The sequence below is a fragment of the Xiphias gladius genome, chromosome 5, assembly GCF_016859285.1.
Source record: "Xiphias gladius isolate SHS-SW01 ecotype Sanya breed wild chromosome 5, ASM1685928v1, whole genome shotgun sequence".
NCBI lineage: Eukaryota > Metazoa > Chordata > Actinopteri > Istiophoriformes > Xiphiidae > Xiphias > Xiphias gladius.
This window is the reverse complement of record NC_053404.1, coordinates 21,882,909-21,908,340: the sequence shown is the minus strand read 5'-3', so window position 1 is coordinate 21,908,340 and position 25,432 is coordinate 21,882,909. Positions and strand designations below refer to the sequence as shown.

Sequence of the window (25,432 nt, the reverse complement as noted above, 5' to 3'; positions counted from 1 at the left end):
AAATAAGTTCCTCCTGGTTCTTCTGCCATTTCAGTGTATTAATACTGACTGCTGAGGTTGCTTGTTTCTTTTCATTTAGGTTATTTTTACTCCAGCGGATAAACTTGACAGAGATGTAAAGATATCAGTAATGAAAGGGCCGTGGTGGAGGACAGAAGCAGCCACAGAATGAGGGGGCAACGTTTTGGTGAACCTTGATAAGCTGGGATCTAACAGAGTTTACAAGACTTTGCGGGATCATTTTAGAGGCTAAACCAATGGGCTTGGAGGTGAGAGCCACAGACAGAGTAGAGAAATCAGACAGTGTTGAGAGACGGACTGACACACTGTTGGTTCAGGTCCCCTATGGCGTTTTGTCGTCAAGAAGAAAAATGTAGAAAAATACCAGAATGATCCTTTAATTACACACAAAACTGTCTTTACCATCACTGATATTTATGAAGATGTAACTCTGCCAAACTGTCCTTTCCAGTGAAGTTACGTCATGATCAAATGAAGCCTGCAGCAGGATGTGGTGTTTGCCGTAGTCCCAATAAGTAACAGACCGGCCTCCTTCTGTGAGATGGACCTGAGCTCAAGAGAAAGAATCAATATGGACAAGAAGTGCAGACACATCAGCAGCCATTTGTTTTATTCATGATGTTGATTTGTGTCCCTGTCATTTTTCCCAGGGCTGTAAGGGGAGGATTGTTAACCTGTAGATCCAGATGTTGAAACAGCGGAGCTGAGGTTGAGGATACAGGATGCTACGTTTAGACAGCTGAGCAGTGGCAGTGTAGGGGTCACAGACGGCTGATTCTCTCATCCTGCCTTTGTATCACTCTGGTTCTTTAGAGCTGATGTGAGACAGGTCATCGACAGGTGGAGACTGGACGCATTTTACGACCGATTGACGCAAAAGTGTTGTCGATAGATGCTACTGTGTTGCTTCCATCCTTCGGTATAGTGTGCGGGGCCAGACGGTGACGTCACCGCAGGACGTCAGTTGATCGTTCCCAAAATGACTTTGTCATCAGAACATTTCTCAGTGATTGATGTGATATGAATAAAAACATGTTTGTGTTTGCAGAGTTCAGGACCAAGGACTGAGATCAGGGTCTCCAGGATTCAGCTGCTCATCTATGAGGAGTGACCGGTCCAGAGATTTTCCTCCTGACTTCAGTAATGAACCTGGACCCTCACACACAAAGTAAGAGACTGTTTCTACTGTAAAGTGACCTGAAGATGATTCAGTTCTTAGCAGAGGTTGACGTTTACCCCGGAACGGCAACCCACATTTTCTTTTTCTTTTTAAAAAAAATATTTTAAAATTTTTTTTTCTAGTTTGCAAAACACACATACAAGTAAAAAAAGGAGAAAAAAGAAGAGCAAAAACAAAGACCCTAAACCCCCCCACCCACCCAAAAGGGTCAGAATATATCAAGTTTATTACAATAGTGATTGTAAATTGTCAAGCAGACCAAAAAAGCTGAGGAGGCAATACCCACTGCTACTACATCAAAATGTCTAGAAGGGCATTCAGGAACCAGAGGAACCACGAACAGTCTCCAAGAGGGAACGAAGAGAGAAACAGGTAGAAACCATAAATATGATATTCAATGTGTCTCAGAACACAGACCTGCATAGATGCACATGTTAGACACCCTGCCCTATAATATAATCCACAAGGGTCCCAAATCTTCACAAAGTTAGTGTAACACTGAGACATGGAGTACCTTATCTCTTCCAAGTATAAACAGGAAATTGTATCCTCAGAACCAGTTGACTCTCATATGGTAGTTGAAAGCAATATTCAGAACAGCCCAGCATAGCAAAATTACATTCAGGGTGACTTGCTTCCCAAGTATTACACTGCACCATTGAGATATCTCGACCCAGAACTTATGCACTTCGGGGCCCGACCAGAACAGGTGAGTGAATGTCCTGTTCTCCAAATCACCTTTGTCACATTTAAGGGAAACGGAGGAGTAAATCTTATTCAGCTTGACCTTCAAATAGTAAAACGGTGCATAGTTTTAAATTGTATGAGCTGAAGTCTCGCAATAACAGAACAATCCTTTATCTACCTTTTGCCCGAAGCTCAGGAGGCATTTCAGGCCCAGTTTCCTTGTCCCATGCATCCGTGAGATATTCAGAGGCGATATTCCCCTCAAAGATAGTGACCGACTGCGATGTTAAATGTTTGGAGGTGCGAGCTAGAGGCATGCGTTCATAAAAGGCGCCCGGGGAAGATATACATTTTCTTACCTGTAGGTAGTGGAAAAAGTGACTACGAGGAAGACTGAATCTACCTTTTAAATGGCTGAAAGAGGCAAGATGATTATTACCATAAAAGTCTTTGGTTGATGACAGGCCCCTTTATGCACATTTTCTAACCTTATCACCAGAATAATGTGATGAAGATTTTTTCATGGCGTGGAGAATTGCTTTCTGAAAATAAATTCTCTTCAGTCTACACCGAAAAACTTAATTTAAAGTCTGTTGCCCCCCCTCCCAGTCTCGAGTGCCATTTCATGGGGTGATTAACAGTTGTTTATATCATTATCATCAGTTAATCACATGTACACAAATACTTTGAATAAAAGTGGCCTTCAAATGATCAGATATGGCCATTGGTAGCCACGCTAGCCAAATTCTAGCGGCCATGCTTGCTAGCAAAACAGCGACAGCACGCTTTAGGCAGAGCAGCGGTTATCTTCAGTCTAATGCAATAATACTGCCATAATGTAACAAACAACCTTATCAAGCTCATAATTTACAAATAAAACTATCCTCTGAAAAGTTAACATTCATTAAAAGATACATTATCATGACAATACCTTGATTTTGTGTATGGAGCCTCCATGCAAAATGGTATCACATTGGTAACACCTTTATTTTTAGAAATTCAAGAAACAAGCCCTGAGATATATTCATGAGAGCAAGACGGCTGAAAGAGCACAAACCTGAATTTAAACAGAAGTGGCCCAACTTTTACTGTCGTCTGTGACTTTCTGAGCTGCTAGACATTGTGAACAAAATCTGGATATTTGTTCACAACGATCAACAAAACATTCTGTCACAGCACAGGAAGTGCTGCTAAAATCATTAGCTTTTAGGTATAGGGGATTCAATCAAAGTCTTAGGACTGTACCAGCTACTAACAGGTCACAACAGAAACCCAACACCTTGATTTCCACCAACAAGGAAAGGATGCAGGTTTTACCTGAACCCCGGTGAGCGAAGGTCACTTCCTGCAGTCGCTCCGCCTGATCACCACACTGCCTCTCACTTGAGTTTGTGATTGAACCAGAATGCTCCTCTTCTCATGCGACCAATCGTGCACCGAGCTCAGCACTTGCTTCGGTTCATGTAGGCCAAATAAACACAGACAGAAATGAAACCGAAAAACTTCAGGGATGAGGGTTTTCATTCATTGTCCATTAAGGTCTCAAAAAGAAGCAGCCGCCACTCTCCACTTGTCTTCCACTACTTTTCCTCTCTCTCCCTCTCCTCCTCTGGTGTCGGCCCTCAAGCCAGCACATGTTACTTAGGACCTGCCCTCTTGAGGCTGGCAACCAATCAAAACACAAATGACAACCTGTGACTCGGACAGTTTAGTTATAAAGAAATGTCTTCACAGAGAGAGGAAGAGGAGTGGTGTTTCTGTGGAGGAGCAGCCGTCCATCTGTGCTCTGTGTCAGGACGTCCTGAAGGATCCAGTCTCTCCCAGCTGTGGACACTGGTTCTGCAGACAGTGCATCACCTCATACTGGGACCAGCCTGGTTCATCAGGAGAGTCCCCCTGTCCCCAGTGTGGACAAAGATCCAGAACAAGACTTGGACTGCAGAGAGTCAGTCAGAACAGCACTGTACTAAGTAAGACTGTACATCTGTCTGCTGATGTCTTCATCTCTGAAAACAGGACTTTTTGTTTTCTACAGTGTCATTTGTTGTCTCAAACAGATTTGGCATTTAAGATGATTATAAATACCAGAAAATTGAAAACCTCTTCTTTGCTCATCTTTAGTTTTTATGTAGCTGATGAAAATAATCAGCAGATTCTCTTTCTTCAGTCTGAAATTCTCTTCTCTTGTAGCAGATAGTGGTCTGCAGGAGGTTTTAGATGAACATAAGATCAGTCTGAGGGGGAGATGTGATCGTGTGACTGAAGGAACTGATGGAGCAGGATGTGGAACCCTCCTCAACAAGATCTACACTGAGCTCTACATCACAGAGGGACAGAGTGAAGAGGTTAATACCCAACATGAGGTGTGGCAGCTTGAGACAGCTTCCAAGATGAAGACCCTCCATGAAACTCCAATCAAGCTCCGCGACGTCTTTAAATCCTTGTCTGACCAGCAGGGGCCCGTCAGAGTGGTTTTGACCAATGGCGTCGCTGGCATCGGAAAAACCTTCTCGGTGCAGAAGTTCACTCTGGACTGGGCAGAGGGCTTGGAAAACCAGGATGTCAGTCTGCTGGTTCTGCTTTCGTTCAGGGAGCTAAACCTGATCAGAGATGAGCAGCACAGTCTTGTCACGCTGCTCCATGTTGTCCATCCAGCATTACAGAAGGTCACAGCAGAGAAGCTCGCCTTCTGTAAAGTTTTGTTCATCTTTGATGGCCTGGATGAAACCAGACTTTCACTGGATTTCAACAACAGGGAGGTTGTGTCTGATGTCACACAGAAGTCGTCAGTCAACGTCCTTTTGACAAACCTCATCCGGGGGAATCTGCTTCCCTCGGCTCTCGTCTGGATAACGTCCCGACCTGCAGCAGCCAATCAGATCCCTCCTACCTGTGTTGACAGGGTAACAGAAGTACGAGGCTTCAGTGACGCCCAGAAGGAGGAGTACTTCAGGAGGAGATCCAGTGATGAAGAGCTGTCCAGCAGAATCATCTCGCACATCAAGACATCCAGGAGCCTCCACATCATGTGTCAGATCCCAGTCTTCTGCTGGATCAGTGCTTCAGTTCTGGAGCACATGTTGACTACAGACCAGAGAGGAGAGCTGCCCAAGACCCTGACTGACCTGTACTCACACTTCCTGCTGGTTCAGACAAAGAGGAAGAAGCACAAGTATGATGAGGGACGTGAGACAAGTCCACAGTATCTGATGGAGGCTGACAGGGAGGTTCTTCTGAAGCTGGGGAGGTTGGCGTTTGAACATCTGGAGAAAGGAAACATCATGTTCTACCAAGAAGATCTGGAGCAGTGTGGTCTCAATGTCACAGAGGCCTTGGTGTACTCTGGAGTTTGTACAGAGATCTTCAAAAGAGAGTGTGTGATCTTCCAGAAATCAGTCTACTGCTTTGTTCATCTGAGCATTCAGGAGTTTCTGGCTGCAGTCTACATGTTCCACTGTTACACAAAGAGGTTGACAAAGGTACTGAAGGACTTCCTGGGGAAAAACTATGTTTATTCAACCCTGGATGTCTTCCTGATGGGAGCGGTAAAAAAATCCCTGAGGAGTAGAAATGGCCACCTGGAACTGTTTGTTCGCTTCCTTCACGGTCTCTCTCTGGAGTCCAACCAGAGACTCTTAAGAGGCCTGCTGGGTCAGACAGAGAACAGACCAGAAATCATCCAGAGAACCATCAACAACCTGAAGGAGAAGAAAACCAAAGTGTCTCCTGACAGAAGCATCAACATCTTCCACTGTCTGATGGAGATGAATGACCGCTCAGTACATCAGGAGATCCAAGAGTTCCTGAAGTCAGAGAACAGATCAAAGAAGAAACTCTCTGTCATCCACTGCTCAGCTCTGGCCTACATGCTGCAGATTTCAGAGGAGGTTCTGGATGAGTTGGACCTGAAGAAGTACAACACATCAGAGGAGGGACTACAGAGACTGATCCCAGCTGTGAGGAACTGCAGAAAGGCTCGGTGAGTCCAGACATGATCATTAATATCATCAATCAGTGTAGATTGTTTAGTATATATACACAGGAATTAAATTATTCTCATTATTTTTAGATTTACATTGAAAAAGTTACAGGTTAGTTATGTTTTTTTGTTGTTTTTTCAGTTGGTTGTGATTATTGCTGTTAAGTTAATGAAAACAGTTTTTCTTTTTATTCCTAATTAATTGTTAGATTCTACGTTGTTAACCTTGTATTTATGCTGTTTTGATTATTTGTGGGTTTCATGTAAAGTTGGTAAAAGTAACTAAAGCGAGGCTCCGATGATCTTCAACCTCGGTGTGTTTCCAGGTGTTGGGGAGTACGACTGCATGAGAAAACAGTAGTATTAAACCTTTAGTGTCTCCAGAGGGGAGCTGTGTGAAGTCTGATAAATGCCCTCAGGTGATGTCACCTGAGTCAGTGTGGGTTCGGTCTGAAGACTACAAATTTGTCACACAGCAGACAACAGTGTTTTAAAGTGAACAGTGAATGCAGTAAAGGTATAATGAGCAGGTTCTACAAGGTGTCTTTAAAAGTTTACTGAAGAAGATTACTGAAGTCATAATGAGCATGGAGGATGTTAGGGGACACCTCACCACCTTTTAAATCAAATGAAACACAAAACACTTTGCTCAAATTAAAGGTGCTGCTTTACATGGTTTAATTCTCAACATTTAAAGTGAGTATGTAGCTTTTGCTGAACAGCAGCCACTGTGGTACCAGCAAACATAAAAGTTAATGCTAAAACATAGTGTAACAGTTGCACAAGCAGAGAAAAGTCATCAAATTAGTGAACCGACTCAGTAATGTCATGTACACAACGTTACAGTAGGCCAACATTAGCATTAACATTAGCCACTATTAACTAGTGGTCACACCAGACCAAGAGTTGTTGCTTATAAATTAAACTTTTATTTTGACAGATGAAGTTGTGTTATTTCTTTTTTGTTAAGTTTCATGGTCTTGCTTCAAAGTCTTTCCATATATTGTGTTAAATCAGACAGAAACTCTCAGGTGTTTTCTGTCTTGTTGGTGTAGAGGAGAGTCGTATCAGGAAATGCACAGCTTCAGCCAAGAACAGAGGTCTGAATATATAAGAGCAGAATGGGAGAATTCAGACTTCTGATACACACCAAAGGTCAATGTCACGTTTTTCTGATGACACTGTGTGAAAACAGTGCAGCTTTGTAGGTTTTTTTATTGTGTTTCTGTGCTGAATAAGTTTCTAAAATTCCCAGAGAAAAATGTTGACAACAAATATCATACACTCATCTGTCGTGCACGTCTAAAAATGTATTTATATACAGGTTTGTAAACAGTTGTACAGTGTATTGGAAGGATTCATTGTCATTGGTCATTGTTAGAGTGTGTCCCGGTGGTTGTCGCTGTTTGGTCCTTTTCTGTTTTGTTGTCCTCAAATCAGATATTATATACACAACGTTGACTTCATTAATCTTTATTGTGAAGCAATAGGTTTCATTTCTTCCCCGTTTGGCAACAGTCACCAAATTTGACCTCTGTATGGACGCTAACAGTAGCACCTGACAGTAGCAGGTAACCACCAAAGAGAGATCATCTTCAATTGTTGACTGAGTCTAATTCATTGGAAATAATTCTCCTAATAAACAGTGAAAATGTTTTTCTAAATGAGGTGGCTTCATTCTGACTGTGGGGATCAAATCACACTCACAGACTGTGGACATTATGAAAGCCTAAATGTAAAATCATTTCCCCTTTCATTTCATCTCATTTCATCTGCAGGAGTAAAACAAAATAAAGATCCCCATTAAAAGTCTGCAGGTATGAGAGAGAGTGTTGAGAATTATTGTCTCATGTCAAACACAGTACGATGAGATTAGCTGAACCAGGAATGTGTTAATAGAATTATGACTTAATTATGTTTTGTCATCATATCCATTAACCCTTTGTTTTTATGACAGATTTTCTGTTTTTGTAATAACAGATTTTATATTTTTTTTCAAATCACAGACTTTCTAGCTGTCGGTTCTCAGAGACTCACTGTGAAGTCGTGGCCTCAGCTCTGAAGTCCAGACCCTCCCATCTGAGAGAACTGGACCTGAGTGGAAACAAAGATCTGAAGGATTCAGGAGTGAAGCTGCTGTCTGCTGGACTGGAGAGTCCAAACTGTCAACTGGAGACTCTGAGGTCAGTTCACTGACCGGAGCTTTTGTAGTTGTTCTATATTTATCAAGTTCATCCTTGAGTGAATGGCAAGGGCAGGATGCATTACCACTCCCTAAAGGTTGAAGTTACAACACTTTCCAATGTTGGTTTTCATCACCGGTTTATGAAACCTCATAAATAAATAGCATCAGAGTTCTGTGGTCTCTTCCCGGAGTTCTTTACAGGATATGAATGATAGTTTATTGGACCAACAGAAGAGCAGCAAAGCCACGCGACACAGAATCCCTTCCCCTGCATTTCATATTATAGCTCTCTTTCATATTACATTTATGAACTTTCATCCCCCCATGAGCATTTCTAGGATGGAAACCGAAGGTTTAATTGTGTTATTTGACTTTTTTCTGTCGGCCCGTTTTATATTGACTGTCATGAAGCACTTTGTTACCTGTAATTAAAAGTGCTGTACAAGTAAGACATGCAAAATTATGGTTTGGGTCACATTCGTGGGCGTATAGGGCGAGTACAACACGAGCCTTCGTGTACCCTGTGTAGACAGATGGATTGATTAAAATAGGAGCATATCTGCGCTGTAGGATGTGCATGAGGTGGATGACTGAAAGCCACGGATGAAATGCTTTCTGTGTAGACACAGCGTCAGGAAGAGACCACTTTACAGTCAGTATGGACAGCAGGAATGATAACAGCCACCAAAGCCCTTTAAATGCGTATATGACATATGACTGTTGTTTCCAGACAGGCTGGAAAAGAATGTGATTTTCTACTGAAACACAATAATAGAAGGACAAAGTCACTCTACTCATTTTAGGGGAAAGCTCATTGATTAGGACAAATCTGATTGGATTATAAATGATTTTTAATCTACATGTTTTATTCTTTATTCAGGTTGAGTTGCTGCAGGTTGTCAGAGACCAGCTGTGATTCTCTGGTCTCAGCTCTGAAGTCCAACCCCTCCCATCTGAGAAAACTGGTCCTGAGTCTCAACAGCCTTCAGGATTCAGGAGTGAAGCTGCTGTGTGGTTTTCTGGAGAGTCCAGACTGTAGACTGGAGACTCTGAGGTCAGACACCATGTTTTAGTTCTGTGCTGAGGTTAATATGATTCAAACTGCTCTGATGTTGTGATAATTCACATCTTTATCCTCCAGCTGGAGAAACAGTCGACCAATCAGAGGTTTGTAGGCAGGGTCAAGAAGCAGCATCATGTTGTCATTAATATTAATGTTGTGTTTTACTGTTGTTCACCTGCGTCCTGTTGGGTTCAGGTGTTTGGAGTTTCCATTTTCTAAACTTCTACATTCTAAACCTTCTTCAGCTCTGAACAGATTCTGAAACACTGAACGGTTTCAAGCAGGAACTTTGTCTTCTAACGTCACATTTTACTCTTTATTCAGGTTGAGTCGCTGTAGATTGTCAAAAACCAGCTGTGATTCTCTGGTCTCAGCTCTGAAGTCCAACCCCTCCCATCTGAGAGAACTGGACCTGAGTGAAAACAATCTGCAGGATTCAGGAGTGAAGCTGCTGTGTGGTTTTCTGGACAGTCCAGACTGTAGACTGGAGACTCTGAGGTCAGTTCACTGTCTGTTACTGTTGTAGATCTTATGTCTTTAATCCACAACTGAAACTAATTTATCTTCATAACTTGAATCCATTCATTTTGAATGAATCAGTTACATTTTAAATTGTCGTGGTGACACATTTTCAGTTTTTCTCATCTGAGACTGAGAATTATTCCTTCAGTTTGAGCTAATTTCAGTCAGTTGTCCTGAACAATGTCTGCTCACTTTAATGAAACCTCCAGAACTCACACACTGGTATTTCTCACAGTCAGGAGACTAATGTTTTCTGAATAAACTGTAGAAAGAAGAAGGCTTAAAGGACACACTGTTGCTTTCATAAGTTTCACTCCATTAACTGCAGATTGTTTATTTGGCATTTCTGCTGAGATAGTTTTATATGTATGTTGTGGTGTAGGTATGTTGTAATACCAGAAATGTGGAAGTCGGTACAAAGACTATTGAGGTTCCACAATTTTCAACACCAAATCCAATAACACAGCGCGCGCACACACACACACACACACACACACACACACACACCTGCGTATAGTCAGTATGCAGGCAGTTCTTTAAATTGAGTAACATGGTGACAGACCAGTGGTGTGAAAATATTCCTTTATAGAGTCAGTGTTATATTTGGACAGACTGAATGGTGATGGTGTATCCTAGTAACGATCCACAATAACAGAAGGACAAAGTCACTACTAATTTTTCAGGAATTAGGACAAATCTGATTGGTTAATACATTATTTTATCTGCATATTTTTTTTCCTTTATTCAGGTTGAGTTGCTGCAGTTTGTCAGAGACCAGCTGTGATTCTCTGGTCTCAGCTCTGAAGTCCAACCCCTCCCATCTGAGAAAACTGGTCCTGAGTCTCAACAGCCTTCAGGATTCAGGAGTGAAGCTGCTGTGTGGTTTTCTGGAGAGTCCAGACTGTAGACTGGAGACTCTGAGGTCAGACACCATGTTTTAGTTCTGTGCTGAGGTTAATATGATTCAAACTGCTCTGATGTTGTGATAATTCACATCTTTATCCTCCAGCTGGAGAAACAGTCGACCAATCAGAGGTTTGTAGGCAGGGTCAAGAAGCAGCATCATGTTGTCATTAATATTAATGTTGTGTTTTACTGTTGTTCACCTGCGTCCTGTTGGGTTCAGGTGTTTGGAGTTTCCATTTTCTAAACTTCTACATTCTAAACCTTCTTCAGCTCTGAACAGATTCTGAAACACTGAACGGTTTCAAGCAGGAACTTTGTCTTCTAACGTCACATTTTAATCTTTATTCAGGTTGAGTCGCTGTAGATTGTCAAAAACCAGCTGTGATTCTCTGGTCTCAGCTCTGAAGTCCAACCCCTCCCATCTGAGAAAACTGGACCTGAGTCTCAACAGCCTTCAGGATTCAGGAGTGAAGCTGCTGTGTGGTTTTCTGGAGAGTCCAGACTGTAGACTGGAGACTCTGAGGTCAGACACCATGTTTTAGTTCTGTGCTGAGGTTAATATGATTCAAACTGCTCTGATGTTGTGATAATTCACATCTTTATCCTCCAGCTGGAGAAACAGTCGACCAATCAGAGGTTTGTAGGCAGGGTCAAGAAGCAGCATCATGTTGTCATTAATATTAATGTTGTGTTTTACTGTTGTTCACCTGCGTCCTGTTGGGTTCAGGTGTTTGGAGTTTCCATTTTCTAAACTTCTACATTCTAAACCTTCTTCAGCTCTGAACAGATTCTGAAACACTGAACGGTTTCAAGCAGGAACTTTGTCTTCTAACGTCACATTTTAATCTTTATTCAGGTTGAGTTGGTGCAGATTGTCAGAGATCAGCTGTGATTCTCTGGTCTCAGCTCTGAAGTCCAACCCCTCCCATCTGAGAGAACTGGACCTGAGCAGAAACAGCAAGCTGCAGGATTCAGGGGTGAAGCTGCTGTGTGGTTTTCTGGACAGTCCAGACTGTAGACTGGAGACTCTGAGGTCAGTTCACTGTCTGTTACTGTTGTAGATCTTATGTCTTTAATCCACAACTGAAACTAATTTATCTTCATAACTTGAATCCATTCATTTTGAATGAATCAGTTACATTTTAAATTGTCGTGGTGACACATTTTCAGTTTTTCTCATCTGAGACTGAGAATTATTCCTTCAGTTTGAGCTAATTTCAGTCAGTTGTCCTGAACAATGTCTGTTCACTTTAATGAAACCTCCAGAACTCACACACTGGTATTTCTCACAGTCAGGAGACTAATGTTTTCTGAATAAACTGTAGAAAGAAGAAGGCTTAAAGGACACACTGTTGCTTTCATAAGTTTCACTCCATTAACTGCAGATTGTTTATTTGGCATTTCTGCTGAGATAGTTTTATATGTATGTTGTGGTGTAGGTATGTTGTAATACCAGAAATGTGGAAGTCGGTACAAAGACTATTGAGGTTCCACAATTTTCAACACCAAATCCAATAACACAGCGCGCGCACACACACACACACACACACACACACACACACACACACACACACACACACACACACACACACACACACACACACACACACACACACACACACACACACACACACACACACACACACACACACCTGCGTATAGTCAGTATGCAGGCAGTTCTTTAAATTGAGTAACATGGTGACAGACCAGTGGTGTGAAAATATTCCTTTATAGAGTCAGTGTTATATTTGGACAGACTGAATGGTGATGGTGTATCCTAGTAACGATCCACAATAACAGAAGGACAAAGTCACTACTAATTTTTCAGGAATTAGGACAGATCTGATTGGTTAATACATTATTTTATCTGCATATTTTTTTTCCTTTATTCAGGTTGAGTTGCTGCAGATTGTCAGAGATCAGCTGTGATTCTCTGGTCTCAGCTCTGAAGTCCAACCCCTCCCATCTAAAAGACCTGGACCTGAGTCACAACAACCTGCGGGATTCAGATGTGAAGGATCTGTCTGGTCTTGTGAAGAGTCCAGACTGTAGACTGGAGACTTTGAGGTCAGTAGAGCGTTGGAGTCGGTCCCTGCTGCTTTCAGCAGTATTGTACTAAACACAGTTGGTATCAAAGCAAAGATCCAGTGTTTCCTGTAAACCTCCGACCTTCTCAGTGGCTGCTTTCCTCAGTGAAGCCGTGAGAGGAGAGTGGTGACAGGCTTCAGGATTGGACGGGAAGACAGACAGAGAGAGAGAGAGAGAGGACAGTCAGCCAATCAGATCAGCCAGAAGCTTGTTGTGGTCATGCGTTTGATGTGTTCGCGTCTACAGGACACAAAGCTGGATTACAGCTGACAGCCTCGCAAGATGTACAGAGACAGTGGTCCTCATTCATCAAACTGTCCTACCATCAAATCTGGTCTGAAACTTTTAATCTGTCATTTGGTTCACGCAGACATTTTCAGTGACGGCCTCCATCTGTTGTCTGTCTCCTTCTCTCAACAGATGGAGCTGATGATCTTCCTGAAGGTTCTGGTTCTGGATCTGGCGGAGCATCATCAGTGTATCTGGACTGTATCTGTGAATTCTTTTGAGGCTTCAGCCGTGTTATTAAACTCAATTAATTCTCTTCCAGAGTTACCGTCTGTTCAGTACAAAATTCCCTGTTTGCGTTGCTCGAAACGGTTTCGTTGAAGAGCTTCACAAAGAGGGAATTTCATCAAGATTTGTTTAACTCAGACCGTTGAAGCCTCATGTTATCTTCAGATGAACTTTTGAAAAAATTGTTCTACATATATTATTGAACATGTTTTTATCTTTCATCTTTCCCATTAAAATTTGGGAGGAACAATCACAAAGACCACAAACTCTTTCCAGTGTGTAAATAGGCATGTGAGTGTGTTCGAAATCTATCCATTGTTAGGGTAAGTTGATAATGATTGATTAAATCAGTGATACTTAACTACTTTAAATCATACAATAATGTTTTGTTTTTATATGTACTTACTGTTCTTTAGTACCTTATCTTTTACTAGTGGACAGCCAATCAGAAGACAGTACTGAGGGATTTTAGTGTCAAAGTCACAATGACACAGTCATTTAAATGGTCTGCAAGTCTTTACTTCTGTCTTGAACACGAAAATAAAACGTAGATTTCCTACCCGAGCCTGACAGATTTTATTTGAACTCACAAGTAGAAACACTGTGCTTTAAACTCCAGCTGTGGGAAACATTTCCAGGTTGTAGTTCAGATATTTCTGGCACTCGCCCGAAGGCAGCACAGTGTTCATTATTCCTGGACTGGGTGTCTGTTTGAATGCAACACAGCTGGTGTCTGTCAGTGTGAACCGAAGTGCTGAGTCCCTCCGCTGGTTACTGCCCCATGAGAGAGCTGCAGCCTGGTTTCACACCTGAACCACTTTAAATCAAGGCTTCCTCTCGTGGCAGCTTCACCTGAAAAACATTTTAGAACCAAATTTAACCGCTTACTGCCCGGAGGGATCATCTGTCCTGCCAGAGGACAAACGCAGTCTTTAGCCTTATTGTCCTTTATGTGTCAGGGCAGGATGTAAGGCAGCTTTGTGGTTTCTGCATCAGCCTTCACAGACTCATGCACGCCAGTGCAAACTTGTGCAGTAATATAATTTGAGCTGTTAGGTAGCCACGTTGACTCGGCTCATTTCTCTTGAAATTTGAAATTAAGCGGGCTGCAGCCGCACCAACTGCTTGCTGCTGATTGGGTGATTGGCCGGTGATACCCCCGAGCCAATCGCTTCCTGTACAACACCTGTGTGTTGATACAAATATCTAATCAGCCAAGTCACGTGGCAGCCTCTCAGTGCATGAAAGACACGGGGAAGACCAAACATCAACACGGGGAACAAGTGCCATCTAAGTGACTCTGACTGTGGAGGGGTTGTCGGTGGTTTGAAGGTCTGAGAAACGGCCGATGTGGATTTTCACCACAACAGGTTCGCACTGACAGGAGGGAGACGGTAAATTAAATAACCGGGCGCAGCAACAAAGCTCTGCGGAACAGCGTCTCTGAATACATTAGTTAAAGAGAAGTCATTTTTAGAAGCTGGTTAAAAGCTACTGTTTATTACACCGCAATGATTAATGTCTTTATGCAGAAACAACGTTTAACCCTTTAAAGCACTAGTGGGCTTTTTCAAACACTGTCACATTCCTTAACGACACAGGATTAAGACGTTTATTTAACATATTGCCTGTAAACTTTTTTTAGAGCGTATTATTAAAAAGCCTGTTTGTTTGAACTGTTGGCAGCGAAGACATCGTTTTACGAAAGAATGAAATCAAACGAGAGACGTTGTGGGGTGAAGCTCCAGTTGGATCCCTCCTTATTACGTAATCACAGACCCGTCGCAAATTAACTGAGTGGACTCTTGGACAACATCGGGATGCAAACGACAACACAGCACAGACACCGCTCTGATGAAGGTATTATAGTAAAGGACTCTGGACAGTGAGTCAGGGAGGAAACACGGACACTGTGAACAGATGGAAAACACACAATGCATCGCTGAACAGGGACGTCTAGCATTTTCCCACCTGAGTCTGTTGTGCAGTTGGATGTGTCGACTTTAAACGCCGGGAGGACACAAGAGGCCGTTAGATGAACCAGACTGAGTTTTAGGTTCAATATACAATGTGCCAGTAAAGCGTCAAGACTGATGGGGAGCAGATGTAATTGGATGTGCCGCTAAGATGTCAGTGTCAGCAACTTGAGTCAAGTCATCTGCCTTCATTCAAATCAAGCAGATGAGAACGATGATCCCAGTGATTCCTCCTAGAACTGGTTCCCATTGTAGAGGTTCTCCTGATAGAAAAACAAGACCAACATAGTAACACCAGGTGACTAAAAGAAGACGCGATTCAACGTGGACACGTAAGACTACCGATGTAGGCATTACTGCAGTTCAGCTTAGTCACGGCTCCATTTCACATGCAAATTTCTCTGCAGGTCGCTAAAGCAAACACACAAACAAAGAAGACAGACAGACAGCAGCAGAGAGGAAGACAAAGAGAAAAGAGCTGGTAAGATTTACATTAGTGGATTCAGTAAAGTAACGCTACTGCCAGCCTTTAGCATACAGAAGAATCGTTTGTGATGTTTGTTCCCCAAGACCATTGGTGGTCACGCAGTAATAAACCCCTCCATCTGTGGCCCTGAAACTGTAAAACTCTCCTTCAGATACATTCAAGGGTCCGTCTGTGCTCTTCTTGAACCAGGCGAAGCGGCTGACGGGAGGCCTGGCTCTGCTGGAGCAGCTCAGGTTCACCCAGCTAGCCGCTGACACCGAACCTGATGGACTGACGGATGCTGAGGTGTCCTGGGGAGCATCTGGGGGAAAATGGAACAAAGGTTTGAGGGAGAAGAGGAGCACCGGGCCCTGCATGAAATCTCCTGGACATACGGCTGACATCGCATGAATCTTCATGTGCTGACAGGATCCGGTAACCAACTCTGGTCGTCTTACATGGAACACCGAGAGTCGCGCTGTCCTCGGCTCCTCTCGGCTCCTCGGATATCTGGCGCAACAGGTGATGCTGTATCCGTCGTGTTTGTCTGACAGAGTGATGGTCTCCCAGATCTCAGCTGTAAGGGTTCCATCTGTGCTTTCCTCTATTTTGTTGTGAGCGCCTTGTGGGAGATTCCAGGTGAGTTTAGGAGGGGAGTGAGGACGGGGAGTGAACGCTGAACTGGTTATAGCCACAGACGCCTCCTCCTTCAGATCACCTTTGATTTCGATACTGGGGCTCGGAGGAGCATCCGTGGCTTAAAGTCAAAACACATTTTACGTTGAAGAGGAGTCGACATCCATGCTCTGTGAGGCTGAGCGAGATACTAACGTCAGCCTGCCAACATGCCAAAACGACAGCTGAGGTTTAGCAGGTGTAATGTTTAGGGTGTTAGCCTGCTAACAACATTAGCAGTAAACACCCGATGATGGCGCTAGATTCAAAGCCAAAACATCAGCAAAGCTGTTACAGTCATCCCGCGGGGAACATGAATGTCTGAACCCCAGTTCGTCACAATCCACCCGTCAGTTGTCAGAGACATTTAATTAAAAACCACAAATGTGAACCTCATGGTGGCGCTGGAGGAAAACTCAAAAGGATCCAGTTACATACCATTTTGAGGTCCTCCTACTTTGACCATATCCATTTTATCCTACTTTAACTCTATTTGAAAAGAGAAATATTGCAGTTTTTCCTCTGCTACATTTATTCAACAGCCACAGTTAGTGGTCACTTTATGGATTTGACATAAAAATGTATGATAGGTTTATATACAACAGAGTTAAAGCTTCAACCAGTGATTCCCTAGCCTTTTGGCCTGTCAGTGTCTGGTTGGGGAACCTTGTGCCATTTCAGATGTCCATGAGTTTCCCCTCCAAACCTCTCACATGGATTCGATTATTCCACTTTTTATTCCAAACCATAAGGTTTAAACTTAAAATAACAAACCTTTCTCAGCTTGAACTGCTATACCAAGAGGATCGCAAACGGCTGTCGCCCTGAATGGCCACTTCTGGATTCTGAAGTAATACGTGTCTGTCAAATTTGTGGTTAAATTAGAAAAAAAGAGTGGAGCAGTTTTTCTGACTCAGGTTTCCGGTAATACTCATTGGATAGACGGTAACTGTCCCGCTGCCGTTGACAATAACATTTCGTTGGGATCTGCCACAGTAGGGAGAACTTTTAGTCCACACTCCCAAGGTTTCTCTTCTGCTGTCAAGCGTTTCATCTCATTTAGCTCTAAAGTTACATGGAATTTGCAAAGAAGATCCACTCAGTGCTCCCATCTTCTGTGGCGCAGTAACGAAGAGGTGTGAATTCTCAGGACAAGCAGCCGAAGCACCTGTAAAACCAGCTCCACGATTAACTGTGTGATTAACGTGAGGGGGAAAAACGGCTCCAAAGTTACTAACCTCCCCTCAACCCCCCAAGGCCATGACTTAGGTCACCTTTACCCACCAAGCATCTTCCAATAGTTACGTCACTGTTGTCGCAGAGAAAAAGAGATCAAAACAGTCAGTGACATTAACAAACCGCTCACCTGGGAGACGAAAGACACTCGGTAACGTGCTGACAGGCAGGGCCGCCATGACACTCACCGCCTGCATTCACAAACACAGTAATAACAAAAACATTGAAGTTCCTAGGCTGAATTTCTGCTGTGCGAATGTGCGTATTCCCAAAGAAAACCGCCCCTGTACAACCACACTTCCCCGTGTTGTAAGTACATTATCAACACCGCGTACAGAAACGGCACCGTGATGCATCATATTTAATCCCATGTGCCAAAGGTATTAAACCTCTTATTTCACGACTGTCTTTCTGCCAAACCAAACCCCCGGCAAGTAAAATATCACATCATATGTATGCGTTTTTCAGTGCAGCTCATGAAAAGTTAAGACATAATATGACTCTCTGCGCTGACTGGGAAGAAAGTTAAAAATCCATGGAAATGTTGTCCCACCAAACAAGCTCACATCAAAGAATAAGCAGCAATGAGATCTTTTGAGGTCTGGCGAAAATGGTTCAGTTAACGAATTTCAGCTAAAAATGTGCAGAAAACCAAATTACTCAACGTCCCTGTTCAGCTGATGTAACCGAAAACTAAGTCAACCTCCTGTGACGGAAGGCTACAGAGCGGGAAAAAAACACTATGGCAGCTACATGTGTGCAATACATGGCGTCAACCTTTTATTATTGTATTATTTTAATTGTATCATCATTATTATTAATGACTATTATAGCGGTCTCTGTAAAACATAAAGATGACTGTTACTGGCATTCAGGCTTGCAGCGAGTCTTGTGACCGAGTCACCGGGGCTCCCCTCCCCTCTGCTCCGCATCAGCGGACTGATGCGAGGAAGTGGCTTTCCTTACTTCCCATTACTTCAACTCGGTAGAGTAGGTGTCGAAAATGCTGAAAGATTCAGGACGTCGGCGGCATGAAGGACACGGGAAGGGCTCGTTCTGAGCTGCCCTAGGGAGAGCGCTCTCCTACCATCTTTCAAAACGTTTGGAGCGGCAGCTTTGTCCAAACCGCACAGTTGGTGAGAGACCGTGACTATCACGGCGCGTACACAGTGTTACGCACCTGTCGATGAAATGCCGCGGCATTATTTCTGCACTGGTCCCTAACTGACGTGTACGAAGACGTCCGTCTTTACAGTACGATGTCAGAACCGCTGTCGATTCTTTATTTCATGAAAATAGAGAGAGGTATTTTTCCTGCTCTTTGCCATTTGATCCTGGACCAGAGGATCGTAGCAGACATCAACTAACGTGAGCGTCAGCGTTTTTCTAGGAACTCCCCGATGCAGCCGTGCTGTCTGATCAGGCCGAGCGCCCTTGGCGCCGCAGGAGTCGCAGTCCAGCAGAATGCGCGGGCCCTGGTAACGAGGACGGAAGACTAGTCCCCTGATCCCTGTTCAGAGCCTCGTGACAAAGGTGTGTGTGTGTGTGTGAGGTCAGTACATCTAAAGAAATGAACGTTTTGTGATGTTTTGTCTCATTGCTTGTGTTTCTTCACATTTTTCCTCCTGGAGAACCTCTCATAGACTCTCCGTTTAGCTTCCATCCATCCATCCATCCATCCATCACAGTGACTGCTTTTCTACCCTTTAACCTGCAGATGGTGCTGTTGCACAACATTTGGCAGACCGGGAGTCAGGAAGCAGAACAACCCCGACACCGAATGGATAGCTCCTCGTATACCAGGCTGAATTCAACCGCCCCTTTAACCCTGCGAACGAAAACACCTGAGTTCCTCATTGTTTCTACATTTCTACATACATAAAACTACAATAAAAAGGCAAGCCGCAGCGTCTGAATAGGACGTGTGCGGTCTTAGTCAAACTCATACCGTATCACCAACAGAGGTCGGAGGTGGCAGCTGCGGGGATCGAAACCCGTGACCTTTTAGGTAAGAGAGACGGTTGTGAACTGTGTATAAACCTCCGCTAAATCCGACCTGGGTTTTCATGAGGGGAACAGATGACGCCAGGGTTAAGGCACATTACTCAAAGCCTGCCTATAAAATGTCGCCTCTAGAGGGGATTTAACACACACCGCACGAGGCTCGTCATCGCTTCGCTCACTATTCATATTGTAGTGTTTTCCCCTCCTCTGTCTCTGAAGACATGCTGCAAAAAAGATTGTCCAAGTTTGAGCTTGGAGAGACCTCTCTCCGAAGTTTCACATGAACTTCAAACAGGAAGTTCACCACAGCTGTCCCGATCGGAGCGCCGACTAGAGCCTGGATTCTGTACTTCTACATAGGAAAAGTACGTACATAATAAACGGAGAGCACAGGTTTGGCACGATGTGCATGAAAACGTGCGGTTTCCCTCAACACATTGCAACTGCCTTTTACATTGAAGTAGGCGAAGCAATTTGATCTAACTTTAATAAAATGACCCCAAACTTTATCGGAGGGACATGGCAGAAATTCAAATCAGAGAATCAGATCAGAGATGTGTTCTGTTCTCGCAGGCTGTGACGCACGAAAAGGAAGTGGTATGAAGATGTACGAGCTTTGTCTCTGGCGAAGGTTCAAATTTGAGTTAAGATAGAAACGTGAGCATTTCATCTCTATTTAGTTTTGCTTCAGTTGAGTCAACTTCAGACCAAACTCAGCTGTCTGCAGAAAATCATGGACTGGAACCAGATTTGAAAACTAAACTTTGATTCAAGAATGAAGTTTAAAACGGCTGGAAAAAAACAGAACAGAAGTCGAAATCCAGATTCTTTGTCAGCCCTCACACAGCAGCAGCTCCGAGAGCTGAGCGAGATTTCCATGTTCACCCTCCTCAGAATTTGGTTTGGAGAGTTTGGTTTTCCTAGACGCGTTTTCCTTTTACTCAGAGGGGAAATACGCTGAGGCGTTCGCCACCTGGGCTGGAAGAGAACACGGAAAAGCCGCGGGTGCCTTCTGGTTTTTTTCCTGCTGGTGACGGTTGGAGTTCAGATGGCAGATCGAAGCTTTACAGCCAGACTGACAGGTGGTCAGGGTCCACAGAACACACACACACTGCAGGGACGCACAATGGCATGTACACGTGTCCATACACACACACACACACACACACACCGTTTGCTGATAAAGATCACGTGTCACCTGTCAGCCGTGACCTTTGCATTAACCCCTTTAACACACACACACACACACACATTGACAGATGCCTCTTAAAATCAGATTATCATGCGAATAGTTTTTAAATTATTCAATTATAATTTTTTCACTAAGTCCCGACAGAAGACTGTAGCTTATACACGCAGAATACAAATGACCCAGTAACCACCACTACAGCGGATCCTCATCAGGTCCAAACCGGCTTTAGTCCGGTCTCGGTTTCACTGCCACTGTCCTGACGGTGGCATATAACAAGCACAAGGGGGAGACTCTCCTACGCCTCACACCGGGGGGGACTCGCTGGGAAATAGCCGATCCCGGGAGGTGCGCAGCAGAGCCAGAAAAAAAAGCCAAGGGGAGAAACTGCTGGGAAGTCCTAGGTTTGAGCAAGGCCGACAGCCTCGGGCCAGTCGCGTTGAAATGACGACTTGATTCCCTCGTGACTCAATCGTCTGCTCTTCCTGAGATGGAACGAGATGTGGATCGGTGTCGTTTCAAAACGGTCAGACGGTCACGATCCCCACTTAGTTATTTCATGACTTGGGGACACTGAGCGGAGGTCACACTGCCCCCCCTTTTTCCTCGCACCACCACAGGCTTGAAATTCTCACCGCACGACGAGGCGACTGCAGGTGGTCACAGGGACATTTCTATTGTCATCAAAGGAAACTTTCCTTGTAAGATTTTTATGGCGGGTTTTTTTTTTGGGGGGGGGACTATCAAGATAATGTTGTCGACACAATTGCCAAAAGTATGTGAGCATCCGGGAAATGCACACAGATGTGACGGTGTATCATGTGGCCTGGACGCCATGGTCATGAACCCGCTGCTCCAGCGGCCTCCGCTCTTCTGGTTTCAATCCTTACACCGGATGTCGAACCCGCTCCGGGAGTCTACCCCCCAATTCAGACACCGGGGCATCACCGAGGTCCAGCGCCGATGTGAGGGGGGGTGAGGTCCGGGTCTCTCCGCAGACCTGTCACCTTCTTCCGCACCAAACTGGGAAGATCACCTCTTTGTGGAGCTGGTCTGGTGCACGAGGGGCCACTGTGGCGTCGAAAGGGGAAAGGGACAAACGCGGAGAAGAGATCTGTCGGAGAACTGGGGTCCAGATTATCCTTAAGAGTTCACCTAATTGGGATTAAGTGGCCGCAGGCTCCGGGGGGGTCCACGTGTTTCTGGCCCTCTGGTGCACGTCAAGAACGGTTTGGGGAGGGTAGTCTTATGGTGTCGCTGTGCCTCGGTATAAACAGCCTGAGAGCAGACAAACCGTTGGAGAGTGAATTAAAGGCGATCAATACAGGTCAGCTGCCCTAAAGTGTGTGTGTGTGTGTGTGTGTGTGTGTGTGTGTGTGTGTGGACAAAGACAAGACAAGACAGTAGCATGTTTAAATGTTTACACAGTATATCCTATATTGTGAGTCTCTTCTTCTCTCTGTGTGTGTGTTTAGGTGTATTTCACAGTTTGTGTGTGTGCCCCCATGTGCTCGTGCATGAGCAAGTGTGTTTTTGGCCGTCTTTCTTCGTGCGTGTTGCGCGCGTGTCCGAGACAAGCGGGACTTGGGGCGTAACCTCGCGATACTCCCCCCTCTTCCCAGCCCTCTCTCTCCCTCGCTCTCCCCTCCCTCTCTCTCTCTCTCTCTCTCTCCCCTCCCTCTCTCTCTCTCCTCTCTCTCTCTCTCTCTCTCGCTCTCCCCTCCCTCTCTCTCCTCTCTCTCTCTCCCCTCCCTCTCTCTCCCTCTCTCTCTCTCCCTCTCTCTCTCTCTCCCTGTCTCTCTCTCTCTCTCCCTCTCCCTCCTCCCTCTCTCTCTCTCTCTCTCCGCGTCCAGGGGGCGATCAAGCGGCGGGGATGATGGGAGTCCGGCCGGTCAGCCCAGCCAGCCTACCGACCTACCGACGCACCGAGACGCAGCCGAGCGCTCCGGTCGGAGAACTTCCCACTTTTCCGCCTTCACTTAATTTCGCCAAAAGAAAGAAAACAATATATAAAGCGACAGCTGGAGCCGCGAGAGGACTTTTATTTCGGAGGCGTGTGTTCTTCTTGGTGATTACCACACCTGAAAAGGATGAGAAGCAATGAAGAAACCCTTTTCCCGAGGCGGAGGAGTGTGATCTTCCGGGACTAAAAGGGGAATAACAGGGCGCCGAGGCCGCTGCTGAAGTTGGGTAGATGCCGGAGGAAGGGGAGCAGACGGAGTGAAGCAGCCCGGTGCGCACTTTCCTCTCCCCGGCTGGGCTGAAGCGCTTCAGTCCGCTCCCGCGCCGCCGCTGGAGGGACACTTCTGCGCTCCTGCCTCCGCTCATTTATCTCATCATCATCATCATCATCATCATCATCACTCTGCTTGGATTTAAAACAAAGCCCCACAGACTTCCTCCTCCTCCTCCTCCTCTTCCCTGAGAGATTTTACTCCAAAGCACTTTTTCTCCTGCGCGGAGTTTCTCGCTCATGGATCGGCCGCTGCGCGCCTCCTCTCCGGGTGGGATCTGGCAGCTGTGAGCGGGACGCGGCGGAGCGGTGATGGTGTGTCAGACCCAGAGCGAGATCCGGACCCGCGGCTTTTAACGCAGGAGTTTCACATGTGAGTACACGCGCTCCTCTTCCACTGTTGCTTTAGGGTTGGGGAGCGATCCTGGTCCCGGGGGGGTGAACTCTGACCTTTCGGAGCCAGTTGAGCCCGACGAGGCTGAACACCTGCGACACCGGGCAAAGGTCCCCCGTCACCGAGGAAGATGACATTTTGGATTTAGTTCCCCCGTCGGAGCGTCGAGAATGTAACTTCCGGCCCGTTTTAACGCCGTGTGCGAACGCGTTTGTGGCGAATTAGCGGTGAATGTGACGATAGTGAACGAAGACCCTGCGCCGAAGTTTTCCTAGAAACGGCGTCACCCCGCCCGGCCAAGGTCCCTCTGGGTCAGCGATGTTGACAGACTCTGGGGGACTTTGGGTGACGCGCACTTTAAAGTACATTTCGGACCGGTCCCCCCTCGTCCCTCGTCCCCGTCCCCGTGGTGAGCCGCTACCGCCCTGCAGAGACTCCGTTTCCTCTGTTCCTATGCGACCCCGCTCCTTCTCATGCGTTGCCGGGCCGGGCCGGGCCGGGCCGGGTCGGGCCCCGCCGCCACTTTGCGTTACTCAGCCGGCGGCGCTCCCGTAAGAGGAGAGAGGTGTACGGTGGCCCGGTTGCAACCGCTGTGTTCCGGTCGCATTTGTGCGGGGACTCGAGGTGCGTCAGCGGCGCTCACTAGAAACCTTATTCCTCCGGCGGTGGTGAATTCAAACGGAGTTTATTATAGGACTTAAAGGTATTTCCCCCCTTTTTGTCTCTCTGATACTTTAAAGGTATTTCTTATAACATTCCTGGAATATTCATCGTCGCGGTTTCACTTGCAGATTTCTTCTTTGTATTCACGTCATGTCTTGTGATATCACTGTGATATAATGCATGGCTCCTATAAAACCTCTATAATATTTATGTGGCGCCGGAAGTGTGTGTTTAGCAGTAAACGCCCAGTGTTCACTGCTAAAGTGTTTTTTTTTTTGGGGGGGGGTGATTTGGCTTTAATGACCGGGTTGATTTGCTGGACTCAGATTCTCAAACCAGCTCCAACCTCTGAGGCTGCTCTCCATCATATTTAGTCACGTGCACCAGCCGTTCATTTGGACCTTTTTGTCTTAATTTTTGTGGATTCATTCGGGATTCGAAACGGGCTTGATCCCGTTTTACGTCCTTTCGTGAGGGTGTCTGAGAAAGGAAAAGAGAGTCACAGACCCCGCGGGCTGTGTTTGCCGGCGTTGCCTGGTGACCTTCCACCTTCCAACCCCCTGCTCGAATCGCGTTGCGCGCCAACACACCACCCGACTGCCACGGATCACCCGGTGCGGTGTGCGGCCGGATCAGCTTTTTATATCAGCTGCGACCGAGGCCAGACGACTGCTGTTCTTACGGGCAATTAATCAGGAACCAAACGACCTTCACGTGATGAAACCTTGTGAAGGAACAAAAGCAATAAGGGTCACATGGTTCCCATGGGCCTTCCGGGCACTAAAAGAAACGACGTCGGCCCGTTTACAAGGAAACACTTGAGCTGGTTTAACCTCCATTCATTTACAAATGGAGAAAATGTCAGAAAATCCCCCACAGTAGCTGCGTCTCGACCTGCAGACGACCGTCCCGCGGCTTATGTCAAGACCTCTGACCCTTCCTCTGGTGGGAGTACTAACAAGAATTTCTCAGTTTAGTTATGAAGTAATCATGTTTTTGTTTTTTTGCATCAACACCTGCCTGGCTCACCTGCAAAAGCTCTACGGGGCAGGTGGGTAGGAAGGAAAATGGGGGAGGGGACAGTAGGTACGTAAGACGTGAGATGGGTGAGGGGAGGGCAGTCAGGAAGTAACAGGCTGGCGGGACGGGCAGGATGGTAGGACATAAAGCTGCATTCACGTCATATCACTCAGACGATTTCTTGGCTCCCTGCGCTGATATTTGGTCGCACAACCTTCGGCAACAGCGGCCCCCCTCTGAACGTTTCCCGTGGCCGCCGAGGAGCTCCTTGCACCCGTCTGCTGGTAGTTCCGGCCACTCTTCCACTGCTAAGCTCATTTACGTTCGCAGGGGTTCCCCCTTGCGACGGCAGATTTCAGCTCTCTCTCCAAGGGCTTTGGATGGGACTTGGGGTCAGGACTCGGTGCTGGCCAGTTTCAAACCCTCCAT

The 25,432-nt window shown here is 45.5% G+C and overlaps 2 protein-coding genes and 1 pseudogene across 24 annotated transcripts in view; 2 read left to right on the top strand and 1 right to left on the bottom strand.

Annotated features, from left to right (window-relative positions):
- The window catches only part of LOC120789870 (NACHT, LRR and PYD domains-containing protein 12-like), a 1,168,582-nt gene extending 1,154,893 nt beyond the window's left edge, over nt 1-13,689 (top strand). For 7 of the 23 annotated variants that reach the window (XM_040126985.1, XM_040126984.1, XM_040126980.1 and 4 more), the window contains 11 exons: nt 1,070-1,189; nt 3,623-3,858; nt 4,079-5,867; nt 7,874-8,050; nt 8,933-9,106; nt 9,440-9,613; nt 10,386-10,559; nt 10,893-11,066; nt 11,400-11,576; nt 12,437-12,610; nt 12,878-13,689. In XM_040126985.1, the coding sequence (XP_039982919.1) occupies nt 1,070-1,189; nt 3,623-3,858; nt 4,079-5,867; nt 7,874-8,050; nt 8,933-9,106; nt 9,440-9,613; nt 10,386-10,559; nt 10,893-11,066; nt 11,400-11,576; nt 12,437-12,610; nt 12,878-12,971 (3,463 nt within the window). In that variant the 3' untranslated portion in view covers nt 12,972-13,689. The remainder of the gene's footprint in view (nt 1-1,069; nt 1,190-3,622; nt 3,859-4,078; nt 5,868-7,873; nt 8,051-8,932; nt 9,107-9,439; nt 9,614-10,385; nt 10,560-10,892; nt 11,067-11,399; nt 11,577-12,436; nt 12,611-12,877) is intronic. The other 16 variants (XM_040127000.1, XM_040126999.1, XM_040127005.1 and 13 more) reach the window with 10 other exon arrangements.
- A 1,950-nt stretch (nt 13,690-15,639) lies between these two features.
- Nucleotides 15,640-23,457, bottom strand: LOC120790217 (annotated as a pseudogene).
- The window catches only part of LOC120789913 (sodium channel protein type 4 subunit alpha-like), a 179,609-nt gene continuing 176,797 nt past the window's right edge, over nt 22,621-25,432 (top strand). The window contains exon 1 of the mRNA XM_040127122.1: nt 22,621-23,299. The gene's annotated coding sequence lies outside the window, so the exon portion shown is untranslated. The remainder of the gene's footprint in view (nt 23,300-25,432) is intronic.